Consider the following 24,110-nt stretch of genomic DNA (forward strand, 5'->3'; position numbering starts at 1 on the left):
TAGAAGAGAGTTGTTGTACCCAGACATGAAACAAGTTTAACTGAGAGTCCCCCACGGCTCTATACTAGACCCTTTCTGTTTTCGCTCTACACTTAATATATCTTTGCCGAAAATAGCTGATCTACAAGCTCACAAAGTGTCACGAGTCATGATGCCTTGTGAGCTTGTAGATCTGCTATTTTTGCCAAACGTTCGCCCCGGAATAGGGACGCTAGGGTTCAAGAGTTTACATTTTTAATCGACTGTCAACCTTAGGGATGTTTAGTCAGTTGGTGATATTAACCGTGTTGATCAACACCAGAACCTTTATGATGAAATGCAACCCCCAGCTGAGAAAAGGACTTTTTTTTGTGTCCCATTCCGAACATGGTGCTTTGCTTTGTCTGATCCTACAACACCCAGAATCCACTGCGAAAGGCTTGGCTCAGTTCTCGAAGCTGTTGCCGCTATAGTGGCCGAGGGGAGGATGGCTGTGTTTTTTTTAATGTCCACGCAGACAGCGAAGTGCTTTTGAGGCTGCAGTGTAAAGACAGATGGCCGTCCCGCCTAGAGCCAGGTTCCGCTCGAGGTTTCTTCCCGTTAAAGTGGAGTTTTTCCCTTGTCGTCGTCGCCATGCACTTGTTCGTGTGGGAACTGCTAGGTCTCTGAGTATGATATTGAGCTGCTCTACATCTAAAGTGTCAGATAACTTTTGTTGTGATATGGCGCTATGTAAATAAAACAAAAGTTTATCGAATTCAACATTTTATCACAAAATCTCCAGTCCTAGATGACTAATAGAATTTCACAGTCACGATGCAATGCTGGTAATATGACACATAGACAAGATTGTTCTGCTTAAGGTCACTCCCTTTAGAATCATAAGGAAGGGGAGATGCAGCGAGAGAGAAGGTAAGACGTCATTCCCATCCGGATCCGGAGGCCTGATCCAATAAAGAGAGTGGAGTATAAGTTACGTTTCGGTGGTGTTTTCCAGGAGTCCTTGTGCGCTTACTTGTAAAAGGCACAGAGTTAGACCACCAGCTCATGACCTGCTGTGGTGTTTAGCACCCCCTCTCTCTCTCTCGTTCCTGTCTCCCCCCCCCCCACGGTAATAATGTCTAATGGCACAAAACAATCCAATGTTTTGCGATTAAAAAGGTCAGATGGCCATGGGGTCGTGTCGGGTGAAGCTACACTCCCAGACGATCCCGTCTCCGCTGGGGAGGTGACTGGACGGCATGAGAACCCGCGTCAACCAGTGACTGAGGGAGACAAAGAAAATGAACAATATTAAGTTTTTAAACCATATACAGTATAGCTAGTCCAGGGCTCTATACTACAGTAGGTCTGGTTCTTTCTTCCATCGATACCAAATCACTTTGCCGAAAAAAGCGGATCTACAAGCTCACAACGCGAAATGTGAGAGCTTGCAGATCGGCTATTTTTTTGATAATTTACCTTGCTTATTGACTAGAGCTAATGCTTACTCTGTTTATTCTGATCTCACACCTGTGAGTCGCTCTGGATAAGAGCATCTGCTAAATGCTTAAATTGAAATTGTAAATTGTACGTTGAATGTTCGCCCCCAAAATAGGGACACAAGGGTACGTTATTGTTAATAACATGTTACTAGTACATCTGCATGGTAGAGTATATTAATACAATATAACTAGTACATCAGCAGCGGTTGAAGGTGGTCTCTCTACTCCCTACTCTCATTGAGACATTTAGACCCTGGTAATACCTTGTCTGGTTGACAATGTCAATTAACTCTCTCAGTGCCAAGCCCCGAGTTATCCCGAGTTTTTTCTGAATGCCCTCAGTGCCAGAACGAGAAATCCCGAGTTTTTACTTAATGTTGTTTTATAGACCGTCACGGTCTGATCTTGAATCCGAAGGGAGCAGTAAAACTGTAGCACAAACGGATACGGAAATAATGGATTTAACGTCATTCCGTTCCCGTCAACTGTTTGTAGTTTTTTTTCTTTTGCCTGTAGTTTTTTTCTTTCGCCTGTATCTCTGTTATTTTTTTTTGTCAATTTTTTCGAGGAGACGCGTGTTTCCAACGGCCTGTAGCGAAGGGGACACTAGCTCCGGATGCAATGTTTTGCTTCCGGAGCAATAGTCAGAGACTCCTGCTCCGGAAACACACAGTGAATCGATCGATAAATATGGATCTAACCTTTTATGACAACTTTAAAACTACTAAAAACACGAAAATCCTCGAAAATCGCTTGGCACTGGGTGAGTACATTATGAAAATACTCTGGCAGTCAAAGAGTTAAGTTATTTGAAGCAGACTTAGTCTGCTTCATATTGACACCACCACCGTTGTTGTTAGTTCATGCATAGTTGCGGTTATTGTGACTCACCTCCTCTTCTCCACACCCAAAAAGATCTTCCAGTTGTTCCTGTGGCCATGGTGGTACGGGTTTCTGAACCCCTGGGAATCACAGTGAGAGTCTGGTTATTGGCCTGGTCTGTTCATACAAGGAATTGGACTTGATGAATTGCTCTCACATAGACTTTATGCAGTAAATGGAAGAAAGTATAATAGTACGGTATAGAAAATTAAACACGAGCAAAGAAAACAGGTGTGAACAGTATTGGACATGTTTATGTGATGAGTCATGTATCAGACAAGTTATACAAAAAATACCGATAATATTGCACCAGTTACAGTACAGGAATTGTACATAGATATTTCACATACCGGTAATATGTGCAATATCTTTATGGAAATTAGAAACTTTTGTTCTACCTGACCTTCATCAGATTACTACTGTATATTATACTGTACATTATCCTAAATGGGAAACGACATAAAAGAGTGATTCTAATCTAGACTATAGGATAAAGAAAGCATTAAAAACTGAACCTTTAGATCCACAATGCACAAAGAAGCCTAGTAGAGACTAGACCACAGTTTTTCTGTAAGGGTCCACTCGGTTCCATTTGTACACTCCCAAGAGTTAAATAAACAATGAGGATTTTACACTGTAGATTGGAGTCACAGAGATAAAATGCATGTCAAACTGGGGGTCTGTGAAATGAAAAACGGTTGAGAATCACTGTACTAAACCATGGTGACCCACCTTGCCCTGTTCTCTAAGGCGTCTGGTCTCTTTGTGGTTGATGTGGCGCTCCACGCTGGTCTCTGCCCTGCTGATGAGTATGGAGTGCCAGAGGGTCAGCCCGCCCAGAGCTACTGCCACCGAGCTGCAGGGAGGTGACATTACAACATCACTGACGAAGTCACAACAACCTACTGCAAGTGAGATGTTTGAGATTTTGGTTTCCACAATGAACAAACCATATAATGCTGACATAATATAATATAACCGATATCGTTTTAATTTAGAATGGCAGCGTGCTGAGCAGGATTGTCATTTTAGATGTCATTGTTGCTTAAGGCCAAGAAGTTGAAGTTTCGCCTAGCTTTCTATGAGGGAACATTTTGTTTCGATACAGCACCTGGTCAGAACCTGTTTTGATCGGGGAACACTTTGTTTTGGTACAACACTGCTGATCTTGAGAACCCCTTATAATAGGGAATGTTTTATTTCATTGCAGGAACCCATTATATGAGAGAACATTTTGTTTGTATAGTAAGTACAAAGTAGTAGGCAGATAACTCATTTAGTCTCATTTAGAAGAGAATGCACTTAAGACTTCTGGTGATTAGTACTTTTCTTGCCTACCTATGTTGAATGCACTTATTGTAAGTCGCTTTGGATAAAAGCGTCTGCTAAATGACTGTAAAGTAATGTAATGTAATATAACATAACAATTTATTGTAAATCGATTCAAATCGATTCAAACTGGTGACAATTTAAATCTGTTTTTGGGCGGGAACCCCTTTTTGTAACTATACCTTTCAGGACGGGAACCCCTTTTGGGGTTCCTGTTGCTATGTACAGTATATACCAACATACAGTTTTTGTACGTTTTTCAGAAAACTTAGGTCAGGATTTAGAAGGCGTTTCTAGAATCGGCCTCAGGTCTAAATGGGTTAATAAAAATTAAAAGAAAATACAGGAAATGTAAAAAGAGTCTTCCGTCATTTGCTACTGTATTGAAAAGAGGATAAGAGAAAACACAGTATTGTAAAAAAAAGAGTGTGTGCCGATTTGTGTGAGTTTTGGACCAAATTTGTAGGAGTAATAGCAAAATATGTGTTTTGAAGATAACGCAAAATGGCGGAAAATCTTGAAATCGGAAATGGGCGGGACCTATATGGGAAGTTGCGTCATGATCCAAGGAGTCCAGGAAAAAAAAGACTTTTGATGCTATGACCTACGGTTCAAGAGTTATAGGCCAAAAAGTTAATCGGCCTGTTTTTTTTAATGGATATTGATATGGATAATTGTATGGATACTTTTCAAAATAAAGTTTGGTACCCAACGCTAGAATCCATCAGTAGGTCCTAAAGAAGCCTCATAAAAGATTTGGCGCTTTTATCCGCTTCGTTTCAATTATCTTGTTAAGCTATCCCACTAATAGGCTATCTCCTGTTTCCTTAGTATGATGCACAAGTACACCCCCTGCATGACGGTAGTATGTCGTCACAGGGACTTGACACCCTCGATGCTGAGTGCCAAGCAGAGAGGCATTGGGTACCGTCAGTCTTTGGTATGACTCAACCAGGGACTAAACCCCCAACCTCCCAGTCTCAGTGTGGACTCTCTAACCACAAGACCTATATATCTCTGCTGTCCGGCAGGAACCAGCTAACTCCAAAATGTTCATTTTTCAGGAAATGAAAAATGAGTTAGGAGGTTTTGTTCATCATTGATAAGAACAGCTGAATGGACCTCCAAGCTCACAATGAGGTTGGAGGTCAAAAGGGGGTGGAGCCTGGAGTCAGCTAAACCAGCTAACTCCGGTGGACTTCGCTGGTTTAGCAGAAAGTTTGAGGATTCAATGGAGTTAGCTGGTTTTGTCAGAAGCGCTTTTTAATGCTTTTCATTGGTTCAATATATTTTTTACCAACACACAGACGTAAAGGGTGTTCAATGGCCCTGATTTATGGAAAAAAATACAAAAGCGTCAAAATGGAGTTAGCTGGTTTCTGCCGGACAGCAATAAATAGATATAGAGGGGATGTTCGGTTTCATTACAGGAAGCCGTTATATGAGGGAACGTTTTGTTTGAGTACCCACCTGGTGAGAACCCAGAGGAAGATGATGCTCTTGTGACTGGTGGTCTCTCTGAAGGTGAACGTAGGTGGAGGAGTCTGGTAGTAACTCTACACAGGACAGGACAGAGGTCACAGTTCAATTAACAACTGCTAATGAGGTGCCTTTGAGCAAGGCACTCAACCGCCGACCAGCTGCTGTAGAGGAGCTGTTCAGTGGAACACAGTCAGACATGGCTATTATTAAAGTGTTATTGACAATGAATCGCAATATGACAAAATCAAATACCAGACAACATGTTCAACCTTTCAAACATCACGGACAAGCACATGTGCACACACACACACACACACACACACACACACACACACACACACACACACACACACACACACACACACACACACACACACACACACACACACACACACACACACACACTTTTGTACTACAGGTCAACTAACTGCACTACATACAGTAACTAGCATAGAGAGGGGATTGATCCTCAGTTCAAATGATAGCGGTTAGGTTGTTAGTCTTCAGGGTGAAACATGAACATTAATTTGGCTGTAGTTGAAAAAACAGGAAAGCATCTGTGTCATTTTAGATTTTAGCTATAGTAACATACATTTTTCAGAAAACTGTTAGGCTTTAGAGGTAATTTGTAGAATAGGCCTCAGGCCTTATTGGGTTAATAGTTAATACAAAGAGTGTTGAACAGGACAGCTTCTGTGCACTTTGACACAGATTTTTCAAGTGCCTGTAATATTGAGTCTTGGAGACTTGATGACTCATTTCTAGTGGTGGAAATATTTTATTTCTTTTCCCCACCTTATTTCATTTATTTAGTCGGTTACCTCTAATGTTCTACGTCAACTAGCTAGCAGCTGTACCTGTCCAGTCATATTGTATGAGTGTATTTTCATTTCAGAGTCTGGGACTCCCTGCTGGGCTGCCCAAGCTTCCTGAACAATCCTGTATTGCTAGAAAAATAGAACATTTTTAAAAGAAAAGACACAGTCAACCCCATAGATTAGAATGACAATATCAAAACATTTTTATTATTCCTTAAATAGACAATAGACACAGTCCGTCAGCTTGTAAGCAAGGCTGGCAAGTTGTATATTAAATCATAATACATGTGTACTATACTTATTGGTGATTTATTGGATAATGAAACCCTGAAAAAAAAAGTGCCCCCTTGCTCAGGGCCCCCTAGGACTGCTGATTTTCAAGCCTATCAGGTTGCACTAGTCGCTGATTGGACAGCTAGAATTGGAAGGCCACCAGGTGAATGCAATTAACTTGCTGGTAGGATGGAAAATAAACTGTATCAGCGGCTGAGAGCCACTATGTTGTTGTTCTGTTTGTGAAAAGGGGAGAAAAACTGCATCCACTTCTCTTACAGAAAGCCTGAATGAGTTTTATCTATATATATGTCACAGTACGTTTGGAGAACCAGTACGATTGAAGACAGAGCGCTCGTTTTTAGGCACGGGGCTCCTTCGGGGCTTTTCGAGACAGGGTTTATTAGCGAGGCTCGCGAGGAGGAGGAGGAGGACGGCGCTGCGAGGCGGGGGGTTATTACGCGAGGCTCGCGAGGAAGAGGAGCCTCCTCCTCCTCCTCCTCCTCCTCCTCCTCGCGTTTTAAACCGTCCCGTCCTCTCCTTCTCTCCTTCTCCTCCTCCTCCGAGGAGGAGAAGGAGAGCGCGGAGAGGCGGGGCTTTGATGCGCCGACGGAGACCTGTCTTTTGTTGTTCCCCCCCACATAGCAACCAGGAAGCTACGCTAGGGGAACCATAATATCTATGAGGGGAACGCTGAACACGCGTTCACACGCACGGCGCGCCGACTTAGTGGAGCTTGAGGCCGAGGAAGCGCGCCCTCGCGCCTCCAGGCGCGAGTGCCCGCGGTGACCGGCCGACGCTCCACTAGTCGACTCAGCGCCGTTTGATTTGTAAACCGATAGGGACAGAATAGTTCTTTTCATGGATCACTGTGTGTGTGTGTGTGTGTGTGTGTGTGTGTGTGTGTGTGTGTGTGTGTGTGTGTGTGTGTGTGTGTGTGTGTGTGTGTGTGTGTGTGTGTGTGTCAGGGAGAAAGTAAAACAAAAGCCAGAACACAATAAAAGTATCTAAACAGTCCTGCTTTCAATAAACCAAAAAAAGCATGAGCGCGTGCGCGTGTGTGTGCGCGTGTGTGTTTGTGTGTGTGTGACTGTGTGTGTGTGTGTGTGTGTGGCCATATATGTTTGTGCACAAGCCTGGCTTGTGGCTCCCTCTAGTGCTGGGTGGGTGGTAAAAACGAGCGCGCATTCTTCAATCGTACTGGTTCTCCAATCATACTGTAACATATATACTAAATTTAGAGTAGCCAATCATTTTTTACACCCCTTTCTCCCCAATTTGGTCGTTATGCCAATTCATTCCTCCCCACACACATTTCTGTGTTGTCACTGCTGTCGTATCCTACTGACTCACCTGCCAGTGAGGAGCCCCCACCGGGAGGATGTAGAGCCTACTCCTCACGCCCAACACTCTCCGCTGACAGGTGCCGCCCCAGCCCGTAGGAGTACGTGCAATGACCGATATCACCCTCCTCCCCGCCCGGCTTCCCTCCCCCGAACACGGGCCAATTGTGTTCGTGTAGACGCTCGACAAAGCCGGACGCACCACGGTATATTCGAACCCACAACCTCCACGGTGGTGGGCAGTGACTTTACCACTGCGCCACCTGAACCTGAATGAGATTTGAAGGCTTTACACTGACTGACAGCAAATATGTAACTGATACCCACAAGTCCTCCACGGCCACCTGGGTGTTTCTCCTCGCATGGCCTCAAGGGGGCAGGTTACCATACGGGTAAGTTACATGTACCAACATGATAGTGAGAGTGGTAAGCGATCCCCCGGGGTTCGGATCTTGGCCTTGTGACCATTCAACCAAATTACTATTCAGAGACCGCGGTCATCAGCTTACTCCTTAATCTGTCTCCCAATCAACAGCCAGGTAAGCCCTTCTCCTGTACCCAGCCACGGCAAACACGAAACCCGAAAACAACAGATGCTTTTCTGCTCTCCTCTTTCAACTGCTTGGGTTCCACAGTCGGCCTGCGAGTTAAATAAAGCTGGATGGTAAAGTATGACGTTCACGTTTTAATCTGGTGTCACTTTCTTTAATTAACCATTAAATTCAATTACTTTAAATCCCGAGTTGTTTTCTCATCTTTTATTCCATTTATTTTTAACCCCTGTTTACAAGTTTTAAACAAGGCATAAGAGGTTATAGGCTGTTGTTAGGTTGCCGGTTCAAATCCCTGACCGGCTGTAAAGACATGGGCAGGAAATTGAAGGAGAGATGTCCCCAAGAGACAACTGTCTCTTTGGACACAGACTCTTGAGCAAGGTAGTTACTGTAGACCAGACTTGGTGTAAAATGTACTCCATTTTCTTACTTAAGTAAAAGTATCAATACCACCATGTAGAAAGTATTGGCATCAAAATGTACTTAATGTACAAAAAGTAAAAGCACTCATTATGCAAAATGTCCCAAGTTTTCAAATGTATAAAATTATTTTGAAAATAGCCGATCTACAAGCTCACAATGCGTTGCGATGCGACGCATTGTGAGCTTGTAGATCGGCTATTTTCAAATGGACAAAATGTATATAGGGCTGAAGTGGTTAATTATTTGAAATAATAATCAATCTACTAAGTAACAAGTAACTAAAGTTTTCATATAATTGTTATGCAGTAAAAGTACAATATCTGCCTCTGAGATGTAGTGGAGTAGAAGTAAAAGTATTGGAAATTGGAAAGTACAAATACTTCAAAATTATACTGAAGTACAGTACTTAAATAAATGTACCGGTACTTAGTTACTTTCCACCACTGCTGTTGATCTACACAGTGGGAAGGCTGTGGTTATTATGATGTGTGTGTATTATGCAGCTCCGAGACGTTAACGTTCGAGTGTGAAGCGTAGCAGAGCATGGCTGGAAACGCACAGATGAATACAGTACAGTACAAGTCCTTCACACAGACTTATTGAATAAAACATTACTTTCTCACAACGAAGGCAATTAAGGTGAAGGTCTGTCTGTTAAAATAAGTTGAGAATGGATGGCTGGAGCTTAATGAAACCTGGTGGGGATGATCAGCAGGCTGCCCCGAAAAGATAACGTTTGGGTTGAAAAGGTCAAAGGACAAGGTCACATTCAAGGTCAGCGTCAAAATGACACATTCGGAAATGAAATATCTTGACAGTTGCACAGCGTTGGCGGAGGTCATGCTTGTAAATGTCCTATTTTCACAATTGTTTGCCATTTTTTCAAATGTATTTTGCCTATCGTCACCTTCCTAAACTAATGGCATTTTTAACTAAAAGTCATTTTTTGAGGAAAATGATATTTTTGCCTAAGTCTGCTCCTCATGACAATGGCCACCTCTGGTAAAATCCCCTATATCTCCTAATTGAAAAGGATCATGCTGTTCCCTCCCCTTTTAGTATAATGGCCTAACTCCCTAGTGTGACTTAGGCCAAAATAGGCCATTATTTTGGCCTTAGTCACATGGTTTTGTGACTTAGGCCAAAAAAAATGGCCTATTTAAACCTATTGGCCTATTTAAACCTATTTAAATCTCCTATGTTACATAACTGACAGTGTTATTTTTATGTTAATAGTCATAATTTGTTATAAACGTTTTGGGTGAAATGATAAAGAAATATCACATAGTTTTGTTTTGGATCAGTTTCTTATTTTTTCTGAAAAACTTATTTGAAAAAAATTATTTAGGCCATTCGTTTAGGAAGGTGACGGTTTAACAACATGCACAAAATAGGGACTGATTTACCAATCTATTCTTTTATAAAAAAATCATTAATTGTTCAATTAACTATTGCACCCCTACATCATCACACACAACGGTCACACTCACCTCCACGGCGTTGTAGGCGTCCAGGAACATGTCCTTACAGCTCACACTGCAGTACATGCAGCCCAGCGTCATGTACAGGCAGAAGGAGAAGAAGTAGCGGTGGTTGAAATGACCCACGCAGTTGTTCAGCCAGGCTGGGAGCCACGGTGTTAAGGTTGACACGTCTTGGGAAAACGTGCAATATTTTAACACATTTTAAACCTTTGGAGCATGATCCAGTCAGTGTGCAGAGTAGAATGTGTTTTTGTTACTGTAGGTTCTGACTTCTGCCCTGCACCAGGCACTTTAGACAGTGGATGTGCGTGCTTTTTCACTTGTTTTGTTAGCCTGGTTCCAGACGAATCTGCCTTTGCAAAATTGCATCGCACTTTAGCCCTCGGCAGATTAGGTCTGGCCCCCCTCCATAGAGATTCCATTTCTCTCCCTCCGCAGTTGTGCGGAACCAACCAGGGCCCAGTATCCAAATGTGGGCGGGCTTATCACCTTATTTGGAGCAATGACGTACAAGGAAGCACTGCTCTGATTGGTTCGTGAACAAGGAAGCACTGCTCTGATTGGTTTAGGTCTAACCAATAGAGTCCGTTTGGATCTTTTTGTAACCGCCCCTTGGAAAAAAATCTATCGTTGATAGGGACCAGACTAATATCCACGCAGTGTGTCGTGTGATATTGTCTGGCCACGCGAGGCTATTGTTTTGTGTGACATGTCTTGGGAACCGGAGATTATAGGCCTGTCACAATTACTGAATAATCGTCTAATCGCAATCATTTGGGATAATCACAATTATTTTTACATCATCGTCATAATCGTTGCCATGTTGACATTTTGTCACACATTTTCAAATATTAAAAAAGCAGAAATAGCAGATCTACAAGTCACTTTGTGACGCGTTGTAAGCTTACGAATACAATTATTAAATATGTGAATCATTTCTTTGCATATTTCAGTTACTTTTGGTCATACTCTGCCCTGTGCAATTTTTTATTACGAAGCCTAAAAGGCTTCATAATGTTCCAATGTTTAATGCCAACACACACAATTAAATCGTTAATCACAATTATTCAAGTGACAATTAATCGTCAACTTAAATTTGTAATCGTGACAGCCCTACCAGAGATATAAAATAGGTGGCCTACTTTCTGTCTGTTCTTTGTTAAAAGCAGGGGTTCTCAAACCTTTTTAATTTCAAGGTACCCCAGTTTGCAGTGCATTAGATTAGGTCACAAACCCTCACAACTCTGCAGGTCCATTTGGTTCCATTTGCACACTCTCAGAGTTACAGATCTGTAAAGGTCCATTTGGTTCCTAACTATCAACAATTTATCTGGGGACCCCCTGGAAACCCCTCAAGGACTCCTGGGGTCTCCCCGGACCCCTCTTCGACAACCACTGGTTAAAAGGATACGACAATGATGGTCCATCTTCAGAATACACCTGTAAAGAGAACAGTATACAGTATATTTAATTATGTAATCTCACACACACACACACACACACACACACACACACACACACACACACACACACACACACACACACACACACACACACACACACACACACACACACACACACACACACACACACACACACACACACACACACACACACACACACACACACACACACACTGTGGAATGCTGGTTAAAGTACTGTTCTCACTCTATTCAGAAGATGTTGGCAACCATGATCTGTTTTTATTTGGTTGCTCAAAAGGTTCAAGGATTATTTGTCTGACGTTTTAACGCAGTATTGCTTCAGGATAAACGCACAGACAAGGTCGTTTATAATGTCTGCTGCTGTAGGAAAACAATAATGATATAATGATACAATATTGATGTAAAGAAGGACCCGTTGAGGTTGAGTTCCTTACATGTTGCAGATGCTGCAGTGATGCGTCCTGGCTGGCTTTGGAATGATACATTTCTTACAGATGGACACCGACGGGATGTCTGCTTTGTCCTGAGAGACAAAATTAAAGACTATTACACAAACTAAAAAGGTCACACACATTAACCCTCTAAACTTAGTAAACTTGACCTGAGTTGGCTCTCTTTTTGTCCCTGTACACCAAATCTCTGATCTACAAGCTCACAACGTATCGTTCGACACATTTTGAGTTTGTAGATCGGCTATTTTCGATTTTCGGCAAATGTTCCCAATAGAACAGGGATGCAAGGGTGATAGCAATACCTTCCAATATGCAGTGGAGGTAAAAGTACTCAAATCTTGTAAAAGTATCAATACTGCAATGTAGAAATACTCTGTTACAAGTAAAAGTCTGGAATTCAAAATCTACTTGAGTAAAATTACAAATGTATTGGCATCAAAATGTACTTAAAGTGCCAAAAGTAAAAGTACTAAAATGTTTGAAAATAGCAGATCTAGGGCTAAAGTGGTTAATGTATGTTTTATAATGTAATAATTTATATCTGCAAAGTAACTAGTAAGTTTTCAAATAATTGTAGTGGAGTAAAAGTACAATGTTTGCCTCTGAGATGTAGTGGAGTAGAAGTAAAAGTATAGACAATTGGAAATACTCCAGTAAAGTAAAAGTACCTCAAAATTGTACTTAAGTAAAGTACTTGAGTAAATGTACTTAGTTACTTTACACCACTGATTGGGAGTAATAAATAGTTGCATATGTTCTTGTTATCTTTATTCAGGCGGTGAGCGGTGCACCTTAGGCGGGTGTCCCGGATTGGTGGTCGTGGCCTTGTAGTAATGAAAGACCACCATGATCAGCAGCCAGTGGCCGTAACACAGGTGCCACACGATCCACTGCACCGGGTAGGTGCTGAGGACCAGCGGCAAGAGACACAGGTACACGATGACCAGGACAGAACCCGTCAACACTATGACCAGAGAGACAAACACCTGAGAGAGAGAGAGAGAGAGAGAGAGAGAGAGAGAGAGAGAGAGAGAGAGAGAGAGAGAGAGAGAGAGAGAGAGAGAGAGAGAGAGAGAGAGAGAGAGAGAGAGAGAGAGAGAGAGAGAGAGAGAGAGATGGGGACAGAAAGACAGACAGACAGACAGACAGACAGACAGACAGACAGACAGACAGACAGACAGACAGAGGCCAGAGATACAGGGACAAAGACAGACAGACAGACAGACAGACAGACAGACAGACAGACAGACAGACAGACAGACAGACAGACAGACATAAAGAGGCCAGAGATACAGGGACAAAGACAGACATAGAGAGGGGGAGAGAGACAGACAGATGGGGGAGATAGAGAGGGGGGGAAATACAGAATACAGAAAGAGAGAGTAGGAGGAGGGGTGGACGTAAGGAAAGTGAGAGAAGGAGAAAGGGGGGCAAGACGGAGAGAAAGAGTGAATTTCAAAATGATGGAAAAAATTACAGGGAAGAGTAAACAAATTCTACTAGTAATTAATGACATATGAAAACGTTTTTCTTACCTTTTTTATGATGTTATGATATCCTAGGACGAGTGGTACAGTAAAAAAAAATCATAACTCCATCCCGGGTCTGCCACAGCTAAAAACTCGCGCCTATGGGACTCTAAATCGTGTATTTTAATAGATTTCTTGAATTAGTTTTTTTGTTGAGATCTGATGTTCATAGTGAGAGAACACCATGCAACAGGTAATTTTCTTGAATGCGCTCCACCGGAAGTCTCACTTTAGTGAGACTTCCAGCGCCCCACCGGAAGCCTCGCACACCACTCGTCCTAGGATATCACAACATCATAAAAAAGGTAAGAAAAACGTCGGGCGAAATTCTCCTTTAAGGGACGGTATATGGTACTCACCACACCAAACCAGCGCGTGACGTTGTCCACGATCCAGTACACGGGCTCGAACGCGGCGTCCAGCATCGTGTCCGAGTTACACAGGCTGTTGTGGTAGAGCGACTTGAGCAGCAGCCTGCAGTAGGCCCACGTCTCGCCCAGCGCGGGCCTCCACGCCGGCACCGCCCTCCAAACGCCGGTTCTCCGCGACGACCGCCACCGGCGACACCAGCGCAGCGTCAGCCTCATGGCCCGCGAGAGTTGCCACCTCCAGCTGCTGCCTAAGCGCATGCCACCCCTGCAGCCCCTGTTTTCCAGACAGACACACACGCACAGACACACGCCCCAGCAGTTACACACACAGGCGGCGAAGAAAAGCACCTCCTCGTAGTGCAGCCTGGCCCCGGGCGAGGAGGCCACCATGGTGGTCCTCCGCTAGCGTAAGATACAGGAGGTCAAGGAAGAAGGAGGTTGTACTGCTGCTACAGTATGCGTTGGAAGGTGTCTGTCTGAATGTTGTCTAAAATGTGGTGTAGGAGACCCTCGTTTCTGAAGCCCCTTTCTAGGGTCAAATCTCTCCGGAACTTTCTCTTCTCTTGTTCTGCGTCCAGACAACCTCTCCTACCTCCTTCTCACCTTTCCTAGCAGTCTGATGAATACAGCAGAAACTACTGGGTATCAAAAGGTTAACAGGAGGCCTCTGCTTTGGAAAAAGAAAATGTATTTTTTTCCGGGTCCCCCCGGGCATACGACGGTACCACCAAAATGAAACCGAGTGGGACTGTCTGAAATCCAGGCAGCTTACGAATAAAAAGTCCTTAACACAGATGCAGCACCTCTCTCTCCGAGGTCATTAAGGAGTCAAATTAGGCGAGAGAGGAGCCGTCGTTTATAGACTTTTCTACGAGTCAGGAGAGAAATGGTACCAAAAGAAATCTCTCCCTGCCCAATTTCTTTCACGAAATGTCCTCAGTTCTCCACAGGGGTCATATCGTATTATTAATCTCAACACACCGGAAGCTATCAGTGAAATTAAGAAGGACGAACGCTGACATCAAAAGTCCAACGACCGGCAAAGACACGACACACGAGACGGGACGTTTGGCATCTCTACAAAAGCTCCGCCAAGAGACATGTCGTCTACACAAAAAAAGTCATCAAGTCAATCCAAATCAGGTGAGGGAGGAGCCTGTTCCTCCCACCATCAATCAAGCTTAAGGAAAGCAGGGGACGGGCCTTTCAAGTAATGAGCTACATACGTGCATCCGCCTTGCACAAAAGAAAAACTTCTCCCATCAATAATTCACCAGAAAAAGAGATCAGACGAGGCCAAGAACTTCTTTTTAGAAAGCCATGGGAGGTGTGTGTGTGTGTGTGTGTGTGTGTGTGTGTGTGTGTGTGTGTGTGGGGGGGGGGGGGGGGAGGGGGATGAGGGGGTAGATGCAAAAGCAGACAGTAACCTTATAAGAGGATAAAAGCAGGGGAGATGAATTTCTTAACCCATTAAGACCGGGAACGCATCTGTGTGTCATGTTTATATTTCTATTCTATGGCTATTCAAAAATAACAGATCTACAAGCTCATAGCACTCAGTGCCACTTATGTAATATCAGTGGTTCTCAAACTTTTTCATGTCAAGGATCTGTTTTTGGCTGCCGATCCCCATCTAAATATGTTGTTCCAGGGACCACCTCCAGAAGCAAAGATTTGAGTTAAAAATGTTGTTAAAAAATATAAATATTCAAAGAATTACACAAATGTTCAATATTTTTCAAAAATAGCAGATCTACAAGCTCGTTGATGAGCTTGTAGATCTGCTATTTTTGAATAGCCCAAAGTATAAAATAATGGTTATATGGCTCAAATCTAAAATGACACAAGATGCGTTCCCGGCCTAAATGGGTTAAGAAGGGAATAAGTGGTTATTCGATCCCAGGGGCGCCATGTCATGAAAGTGAGTATTGGTTACAGGGATGGGACAGAGTGACAGAGCCTTGTTGTGATCTGTCCAAAACGTCCAAAGCATCAATAATTAGACATGCTAATTAAGGCTCACTAGCGTCGGTGCTTTGAGGACGTAGAGTGCTGTAATCCAAAGGTGACTGACTGGGCCATACGCCTATAGCTCTGAAGAAAGAGAGAAAGGAGCGGATCTGTTTGGCAAAGTCAAAATCCCCAACAAGGTCCGGTTTTCTGAAAAACTTTTGTTGCTATATCAGTGGATCCCCAAAATGATATGTATTTTATCGCGGACCCCCATTTCAAAATATTTTGTTCCAGGGACCCCCAGCAGCAAAGATTTAAGTTAAAAATGTTCGCTTGTAAATATATATATTCAAAGATTTGCCAATGTGCTATATACTGTATATAGCTAAAATCTAAAATGACACAGATGCTTTCCCGGTTTTAATGGGTCAATAATACGGCTAATGCGGGTGACTGGTCACCCTGATGAAGGCATTGTTGCCACATATTCTTGCCATGCATTAGCAATACCATTAAAGGCTTTTTAATTTTTCCACAAGAGTGCCTTGATCTCTTCAATTTTTTTTACCAAGCCTAGCCTATAACTCACTTCTCAATATATACCTTTCAAGACGGGAACCCCTTTTGGGGTTCCTGTCGCTATGTACAGTATATAGCAACATATATTTTTTTGTAATCTTTCTTTTTTTTCTTTTTTCTGAATACATATTTGCAGTTTTTCAGAAAACTTAGGTCAGGATTTAGAAGGTGATTTTAGAATCGGCCTCAGGTCTAAATGGGTTAACAATGTGAAGAAATAGTATAATATAAAACGTTATTGTCCGGTTTCATGACATTTGTCTTGTATCACATACAATAATAACCCAAGGACAAAAAAAAACATTCAAAATTAATGGTGCATTAACTGCATTTGTATAGCGCCTTTATCCAAAGTGCTTTTCAATGGGTGTAGCACGCACACACACACGCACGCACGCATGCACACACGCACGCACACACACACACACACACACACACACACGCACGGTGGAGAAAACCATGCCAGACACCAGCCTGCTCATCAGGTCGTTAGTGGTTAGTTACTTAGTGTTATATAATGAGGAACAAGAATAGTGGTAGCACTTCTTGCAACCTGGCAAGCCAAAGCACCCAAGCGCCCCCCAGAGGGCAAAAGGTGGAATTCCTTGCGTAGGGCGACATGATAAGGATCCAGGGAAAGCCTGTCTTAACACATTGCCTGCCAAGATCGCATATATGCGTTCTTTCCGGGGGGAAAAAAATTGGGGGGGGGGGGGGGGGGGATTCCACAAGGGGCGCCCTAACACAGCTTTGGAATGATCCCTCGTCACTCAGAGAAGTAGACAGATCTGACGTCATTCCAAAAAAGAGACATCCATCCAGCCCAACTATGGGATTTTTAGAAAAACACTCCTAACTCAGATTTTTTTTTTGTGATGAAAACCACCCGTTTTCAACGTGCCATAGCCTGAAAATACTGGCAAGGGGATAAAAAGTGATGTTTAATATCTGTGTCTTATATAATGTGTTAGTGTTGATTTTGTCGAATAAAACTATAACGAAAATGTTGGTCGACTACCTTTTTTCACTGACGAAAACAAAATAAAAATGAAAAAAAAACTAAGCTATGATGAGATGACTAAAACTAAGACTAAATTATAGTGACAATTTTGCCAACAAATAAAAGACTAAAATGTTAGAGAGGGATCTAGTGGGGAATAGATCCAGTAGAACTAAAAGACACGTCATTTTGCACTCGGGTGTTGCGCTCTGAAAATAGCCGATCTACAAGCTCAGTGAGCTTGTTGTGTCAGCATGCTACCTATCATCAGCATTAAACTCATCATCAAACTTATCATCAGACTCATCATCAAAACTCTTTACAAGTTGCACGTTACTGGTCCTCATCAAAGACTCTGTTCTATTGCCGTTGGTAGTCATGGCTGCCAGTTCCCACCTGATGTCGTGAGGGAGTTCAGACTGCCCCACACCGTACTGAATAACTGCTAGCTTGCATAACGTCTTCAGGCTAGGACTTAGATCTAGGATATACAGGTGCGCATCACTGCGTGTGATGTAATCTTCGTATCTCCCAAAGAGGATGATGCGATCTCCCACCATGCAACAACATAACTTTGAATGGAATGGTTTCCCCTTGGACTCAACCTTTGTCCAGGAAAAGGTCTCTGAATTGAACTTCCACAGGTAACTTGAGGTCCGTGAGGTGAATTCCACGTTTTCACCACCAATTATGTACAGCGCTCCATTGTAGGCAAGGGCTGAATGCAACTTGCGTCCTCCTGGAAAAAGCTGTGCAGAAGGTGTGTTCAGCCAGCAGTTGGACTCTGTGTCAAACACTCTGACGTAGTTGTAGTACTGACCCCCCTGGTACTGTTGGCCCCCAAATACAAACATCTTTGTCCCGATGATGGTGGCAGAGTGACATACTGAAGCAGGTGGTGGAGGTCCTCTGGTGTTAATTAATGACCAGGCCATCGTGGTGGTGTCCAACATGTAGGTGTCATTAGTGTATGATCCAGTCTGCCAGTGGTATCCTCCATAGATAAACATGACCTTCCCCAGGACACAGGCTGAGTGGTCAGTCCTCTCCCCTGGAACAGTCCCTGACACCTTGGGTCTGAACCATCTGTGGGTGTCGACATCAAATGCATAAAGCATGTTGCCGTAACGATACCCCCCAGACCCTCCCCAGATGTAGACAATATGTTCTATCGCCACAGCTGTGTGGCCATCATGCTGGTAAGACTTAAGCATCTCTATCATGGCCCTCCTTTCTTGGGAAAGTCTAGTTGCCGCCGGGGCCAACTTCCTCCAGCGTAAAGACACTGTGTTGAAAACGTGGGTAAAAATCCAAGTCTCGTCTCCGGGGGTATGATGCTCCATTTCAAAGGCGTACACCTCGTGCTTCACTGCGGTAGCAGCTAAATTAAGAGAAAATGTGGATCCTTCTGGTCCTCCATTCCAATGTACCGTCCAGCAGAACATTTCTCACACTGTAAATCTGTTTGGATCTGTAAAGACTCCCTGCAAAACAACAACAAACTGGAGTCCTAATGTGCGTGTTTATTGCTTATATTGCTTCAGTGGCACAAATGTCACGCAATGCTTGGCAAATCCACAAAGCATGATAGCCTCAGCCTCTTCGACCCGCTCCTTATATGGGCATCTCGGCCTGCTCCATAAACGGGTATCTTGTATATCGTCTCTGTCGGGTGGGAAACCTCATACATCCAAACAGTGTTGGAAAAGTTACTCAAAACCAGTAATATATTACTTATTACTTGTTTAAAAAGTAATATCTTTACTCCCCTATTACTCCCTTGTAGATCAGCTATTTCTGCTTTTTGTATTTTTTTTACAAATGATTAAATATGTCAATAATGTCTTTGTATATTTCAGTTATTGTCATGTCTGCCCTGTGCAATGTTTGATAATGAAGCCTAAAAGGCTTCATATGTTCCAATGTTTAATGCCAAACACGCAATTAAATCGTTAATCACAATTATTTGAGTGACAATTAATCGTCAACTTAAATGTGTAATCGTGACAGCCCTAGCTATACAGTATATAGCTCAAATCTAAAATGACACAGATGCTTTCCCGGTTTTAATGGGTCAATAATACGGCTAATGCATGGCTAGAACAGAAAATACACCTACGCATTGCGACAACAATACCTTCATCCGGGTGACTGGTCATGGTCACCCTGATGAAGGCACTGTTGCCACATATTCTTGCCATGCATTAGCAGCAATACCATTAAAGGCTTTTACATTTTTCCACAAGAGTGCCTTGATCTCTTCCATTTTTTTGCCAAGCCTAGCCTATAACTCACTTCTCAATATATGTTTTATATTTTGGGCGGGAACCCCTATTTGTAACTATACCTTTCAAGACGGGAACCCCTTTTGTGGTTCCTGTTGCTATGTACAGTATATAGCAACATCTATTTTTTTGTAATCTTTGAATACATATTAGCAGTTTTTCAGAAAACTTAGGTCAGGATTTAGAAGGCGATTTTAGAATCGGCCTCAGGTCTAAATGGGTTAAACAAATAGAATGTGAAGAAATAGTATAATATAAAACGTTATTGTCCGGTTTCATGACATTTGTCTTGTATCACATACAATAATAACCCAAGGACAAAAAAAAACATTCAAAATTAATGGTGCATTAACTGCATTTGTATAGCGCCTTTATCCCAAGTGCTTTTCAATGGGTGTCGCACGCACGCACGCACACACAAGCACGCACGCACACACACATACACGCACGCACACGCACACGCACGGTGGAGAAAACCATGCCAGACACCAGCCTGCTCATCAGGTCGTTAGTGGTTAGTTACTTAGTGTTATATAATGAGGAACAAGAATAGTGGTAGCACTTCTTGCAACCTGGCAAGCCAAAGCACCCAAGCGCCCCCCAGAGGGCAAAAGGTGGAATTCCTTGCGTAGGGCGACATGAGAAGGATCCAGGGAAAGCCTGTCTTAAGATTACTGGTGTCCACAAAGGTCACCTCTAACCTCCAAGTGAATTAATACTGTCTGTTCCGTTTCAAGAGCTCAGCAGTCACACAGACAGCTGATATTTACAGCGTTGCATTTAGAGCAATTCTTTCCCCTTCTTTCTTTTAAATCAACATTTCTTTTGCCAGTTACATTTAAAGATTGTCTACCTGGCAACAGGTAGACAACCAATTAAACCCTATATACTTTGTTTGCTGGTGTCCCCCAGGAGTCAGTCTATACTTTTTTCGCTCTAAACACCAAATCTCTTCACCGATCTACAAGCTCACAAATACTCACCCCAGAATAGGGATGCTAGGGGTTCAAGTGGTTCGGATACAATTTTGTTTTATCTGGTTAATACTGTAAAAGTGGCAGTTAAATGTTGTAATCCACCATAAACTGTGGCTGATGAAAAAGTTTCCTGTCCTTGTGGTATCTGAGTCACCCGCACGCACACACGCACACAGTGTAGCAGCCTGTGATCTTGCAGAGGCCTGACAGCCAGCAGACAGAGTGAAAGCCTATCAGTGTCTCATGCAGATGAATGATGACATCATCAGCTTCGACTGGCATCAACAAAGACCTGACCCGCTAATCAACATAATGACATTCAGGTGACTGAGTGATGTTGGCATTTGACCCTAACCTTCATTCAGGTTGGGGTACTGCTGCAAACATAGTAAAGTGCATGGCAACTAGGGCAATCAATATTATATCCATATCGTGATATGAGACTAATACCGTCTGGGATATTGGATATTGTAATATCATGATATGGCATAAGTGTTGCCTTTTCCTTGTTTTAATCACTTATGCCTTAGTTGCACACAAAGTAAATGTTAAGTGCATGGCAGGCAAAGTTCTGCTAATGTCACCCGACACCGTCACCCACTACAAAATATTAACCACTTAAAACCTATTTTATACTTAGTTATCGTCACAGGAAAACAGTGAAATGCTTGCCGATCTGCAAATTTGGTTATTTTTGAAACATTGTGAAACTTTTCACAAGCACAATATGGATGTCAGGTTTTGTATACATATAAATTAAGGTTATAACTTTTAATGACTTACATCTTATCCCATCATAAATCTAAATATATGTTTGTTTTACTACAAACTCCAAACTCCTACAGTGTAGGAGGTGTAGGATGAATCTGGTGCGTGTCGGTCACATTAATGAGCTTTACTCTAAGCTCCTTCTAGGCTCTGTCTCTGTGTATGGATTGCAGATTATCATCATGTAATGCTGTTAACAGGCAGCTGTGAAAATATGTTTGATTGGGGCTTTTAATTGACAAAAATGCATACATATGCATGAACATATATTTGTACGTATCTGTCAAAAGGATAAAACACGCATGTTAGAGTTAAAACTATGTATTTTGTCGACGCTATTGATATATATGCCATCATATCCTATTTTAGTGTGCCATCTTGGCATAACTCAATTTTGCCTACCAATCTTATGATTTTATTAAGTTCGAGGTTGGACAAAACTAATCCTAGTATCAGTTCTCTACTTTCCTCTAGAGACTGCATGTGTTTTGAGCTGTACAGAGCGCAGACCCTCCAAGGACACTGATCTCTGGAGGAATACAATAACAGCTCATTGGAGTTAACTTGACCATCTATGACAAAGCAACAACACCTCCAGCGACGCCGGTCAGAGTTGAGGTCAACGTGTTGTTTGAGACATTTGGACGCTGTTTGTCCAAGATAAAGTGTCACACCATCCGCTTGCCATCTTCTCTCTCAACCTACGAGCAAGGCTCCTCATGGCCAGATGTCATCGTCAGAGCTGATAACAACTTCATTTGTGTATAACTGTTGTGATCATTGACTGTTTAGTCAGAGAGATATTTTTGCTGTACAGTGCCTCGTGGATTGATTCTTTCTCTTAATATAATGTCAACCTTTTAATTTGAGAACCGGCCTGTGTCTGTCTTTGATTTCGTCTCATCCTTTTTACACTGAGTTTTCAACTGTTTAACTACAAATAGTTTTAATTAACATAGAGCAGGATTTACGACCCTTTTATCTCAACTAACGCAAAAAAAGCTTGAGAGCTTTGTGGGCCTTTGAGTGCAAATGTCTTTGTAAAATGAGTGACTTTTTAGTTTGTTTGTCTGGTTGTTCTTTTTGGAAATGGGGGGGGGGTAGTTTTATTATTTAATAAAATATTAAATAATACATTTAAATAAATGTATACATATATTTTTTTATATTTAATTTCAACGTGCTAGACGAGTACTGTACATATGAACTTATCATCAAATCTTTCCTAGCATCCAACCGGACAACCCAACAGACATTATAATGAAACAGTCTTTCAGTGTGCCTCATAAATGTACTGAATGGTTATTGTTCCACATGAACCCTAGTATTCCTATTCTGGGTAGAGTTGTCCGGATACCGATACCAGTATCAGCAAAGGCGAGTATGCCAGTCTATGCCATTCCGATACCACGTCATCTATCACATGATGATGTTTCATTTACAGTCATATTGAATACTTCAGTTGATTACTCTTACTGTACTATTTACATTATTATTTTACTTGTAGCTGCACTTAAACAATTATGAATGGAATTTTCCATTTGGAACACACTGATATCGGTTCGGTACTCAGTATCGGAGTACCGATCCGATATCGATATCGGGCAGGAAAAAATGGTATCGGTACATCTCTAATTCTGGGCATGTCATAATAGGCAAACATATGGGGCTATTTTTGACGCATTGATTTGGTGTAGAGGGAAAATGCCCCAGCTCCAAATATTTGATTACACACGTCACCAATTGACAGCTGTCATTCAATTACTGGACCAATTAACCTGCACTCATCTTATGCATGTCAATGTAAAGGTCTGGAATTCTAAATGTACTTGAGTAAAAGTACAAAAGTATTGGTATCAAAATGTACTTAAAGTACCAAAAGTAGAAAGTACTCATTATGCAGAATATCCCATTTCACAAGTTTTCAAATGTATAAAAATCTTTTAAAAATAGCAGATCCACAAGCTCACAATGAGTTGCATTGTGAGCTTGTAGATCGGCTATTTTCAAATGACCAAAATGTATACAGGGCTGAAGTAGCCTGGTAAACCCTCCCTCCGGAAATCTAATTTCTATTTGATTCCAGGAGTGAATAGAAATTAGATTTCCGGAGGGAGGGTTTACCAGGCTAGGGCTGAAGTGGTTACTGTATGTTTTGTAACAATCAAAATCTACAAAGTAAGTAGTAACTAAAGATTGCATATAATTGTAGTGGAGTAAGAAGCACAATATTTGCCTCTGAGATGTAGTGGAGTAGAAGTAAAAGTACTGAAAATTGGAAGTGCCCCAGTAAGGTAAAAACACCTCAAAATCGTACTTGAGTACAGTACTTGAGTACATGTACTTAGTTACTTTACACCACTGCAAACAATACATGATCTTTTTGCACAGAAGCAGCTCTTGTCATTACATGCTTATATGAAGGTGATAGCTCTATAACCAGCCTATGGGGAACATCTTACCTCTCAATAAGAGATCGCCCGGTTCAGATGCACGTGCACTATGCTCAGGTCATGGCGAATAGAACGTTTATAACGTATATTATGCGCTATTGTCTAAAATCTTCATTGTAGAGGGGTGTGCAGCAGCAGCCAGGAACCGTCTTGTCCATGGAGAGGGGGCGCGTTGGATCACGGGAAATGTAGTTTCGTTTGTGTTCCGGTGGCCCTGAAACGTGACTGTCATATATTATGTGACAGT

General features: G+C 42.3%; 1 protein-coding gene across 2 annotated transcripts; it reads right to left on the reverse strand.

Annotated features, from left to right (window-relative positions):
• Positions 1-727: 727 nt before the first annotated feature.
• Positions 728-24,010, reverse strand: zdhhc16b (zDHHC palmitoyltransferase 16b). 2 transcript variants are annotated; one of them, XM_080454313.1, is made up of 11 exons: positions 23,873-24,010; positions 13,837-14,122; positions 12,740-12,934; positions 11,931-12,019; positions 11,463-11,491; positions 10,058-10,191; positions 6,014-6,103; positions 5,145-5,230; positions 3,078-3,201; positions 2,355-2,425; positions 728-1,244 (listed from the first exon to the last, which is right to left on the reverse strand). In XM_080454313.1, exons 2-11 carry the CDS (start codon positions 14,104-14,106, stop codon positions 1,142-1,144), a joined length of 1,191 nt encoding a protein of 396 aa, XP_080310439.1. In that variant the 5' UTR covers positions 14,107-14,122; positions 23,873-24,010; the 3' UTR covers positions 728-1,141. The 2 variants fall into 2 exon arrangements, with proteins under 2 accessions (XP_080310439.1, XP_080310440.1); XM_080454314.1 differs by lacking the exon at positions 6,014-6,103.
• Between the last annotated feature and the right edge of the window lie 100 nt (positions 24,011-24,110).

The sequence above is a fragment of the Gymnoscopelus braueri genome (genome assembly GCF_963280865.1).
Source record: "Gymnoscopelus braueri genome assembly, chromosome: 17".
In the NCBI taxonomy this organism is placed as follows: Eukaryota; Metazoa; Chordata; class Actinopteri; order Myctophiformes; family Myctophidae; genus Gymnoscopelus; species Gymnoscopelus braueri.

Coding starts and splice junctions, on each gene's coding strand:
- zdhhc16b (XM_080454313.1), bottom strand. CDS start 14,106: ATGCGCTTAGGCAGCAGCTGGAGGTGGCAACTCTCGCGGGCCATGAGG. Junction 12,935..13,836: donor TCACGCGCTGGTTTGGTGTG/GTGAGTACCATA, acceptor TCTCTCTCTCAG/GTGTTTGTCTCTCTGGTCAT. Junction 2,426..3,077: donor GCCTTAGAGAACAGGGCAAG/GTGGGTCACCAT, acceptor TGTGATTCCCAG/GGGTTCAGAAACCCGTACCA.